The sequence below is a fragment of the Notothenia coriiceps genome, unplaced genomic scaffold, assembly GCF_000735185.1.
Source record: "Notothenia coriiceps isolate Sejong01 unplaced genomic scaffold, NC01 NC01_scaffold00034472, whole genome shotgun sequence".
Lineage (NCBI taxonomy): Eukaryota > Metazoa > Chordata > Actinopteri > Perciformes > Nototheniidae > Notothenia > Notothenia coriiceps.
The window spans coordinates 13884-15310 of NW_011367173.1; the positions used below are offsets into that span (position 1 = coordinate 13884).

The window sequence follows — 1427 nt, forward strand, 5'->3', positions numbered from 1 at the left end:
AGAAATTCAATATATTCGATCATCTTTTTTCAAAACAACAGATTAGAAGTTGATGACGTCTGACGGAACTGATTTTATTTGCCTCAACTTTTTGGAAAACTAACAGGAGCATTTACTGATTCACATCCTCAGCTATCAATGTGAAGGATCATATTTTTGAGTGGCAATCGATCTTGAATAACCTTTTTCATTTGTTGATGTTACGAGGCTTGCAAGACTTTGAATGCTGAGGTTTTATATTAGTAAACTGGTAAAGTATTTGTGATAATAATGTACTGACCATCCATTCTGAGATGATGATGTCCACCTTCTCCACCGGCAGCTTGATGTCTTCTATGCGCCCTTTGATCAGAGTGATCTTGTCCTCCAGCTGGTTGGACCTGTGGGAAACATGCAGAGCTCAGTGTCAGAGGACTAAGAGGAACATTGCCTTGCGCTTGCTGATGGTTCAAGTAAGCCTTGTACTGTAGTTTTGCTGTGATGCACAACATCCAAAGCCCCAATAGCGACTACATTATGTATAATTTTTGTATTTGTTTAATTATTATTCAAGCAACATTGGCCTTCATTCGGACTTTTGCTCAAATTCATAGTCACTGCTCACTTCTGAAGGAAATTTCTGATTGTTAAGCAGCTAAATGATCTACTATGCTGTGCTGTACAAGTAGTGTACAGTGGTTTTATTAGTTTATCAACAGCTGTATATTTTGCGAGCAGGAAAGGACAAAAGCAGTAATCTTGTGTGTCGTGAAGCCGAGACAAGAAGCTTAAAGATGCTAAAACACTCACTAATGCTCAAAGGACCTAAAGTTAGGGGATGACCATCACGAGAGCAAACCATTTATACATTACACAAAGTCACTTGAACCATTTTAATTACCAACTCAAATCTGCACGCATCACCATTTTCATCTTAATTTAAAAAATGGTCATGGGTGCAGATTTCAGCCTCACTAATCTTGCTTTAAGCCACTGAAGATAGAGCAGCTACCTGGCACGAACATTTCCGTCACATAAACTGAAAGTAAGCTTAACGTAATGGACGATGTGTACATATATGCATACTGTGCAGCAATATGGTTCCAAAAAAATGTTGGCCAACCTTTTAAACGTGTACATTATGTTCCTCTTATATTCGGAGCCGTGTAGGCTAGAAACTGTAATTGTGGGCCTGCAGGGGTGTCAGGCTCAGGTAGGGACAGTAAGATCAGTGCCGCCGTTTAAATGATCCTTCCTTTCAGAGCGGCCAGTCCGGGTATCAATCTCTGTGAATATTCCATTATCATGACAGCTAATGTTACCGAGGACAGAACAATTACTCACAGCGGCCCAGAGTGCATTTCTGTGGCAGCGATCCTTATCTTGAACTGTCTCTCCCCTCTCTGCTACCGCTGCTATCACCTCCTCCCAGGACCCAGCGCCCCCCC

The 1427-nt window shown here is 41.3% G+C and overlaps 1 protein-coding gene across 1 annotated transcript in view; it reads right to left on the reverse strand.

The window, feature by feature from the left end:
* Positions 1-280: 280 nt before the first annotated feature.
* The window catches only part of prmt3 (protein arginine methyltransferase 3), a gene marked incomplete at its 3' end in the record, with an annotated part of 17015 nt that continues 15868 nt past the window's right edge, over positions 281-1427 (reverse strand). The window contains exon 10 of the mRNA XM_010790619.1: positions 281-380. Within this exon, the coding sequence (XP_010788921.1) occupies positions 281-380 (100 nt within the window). The remainder of the gene's footprint in view (positions 381-1427) is intronic.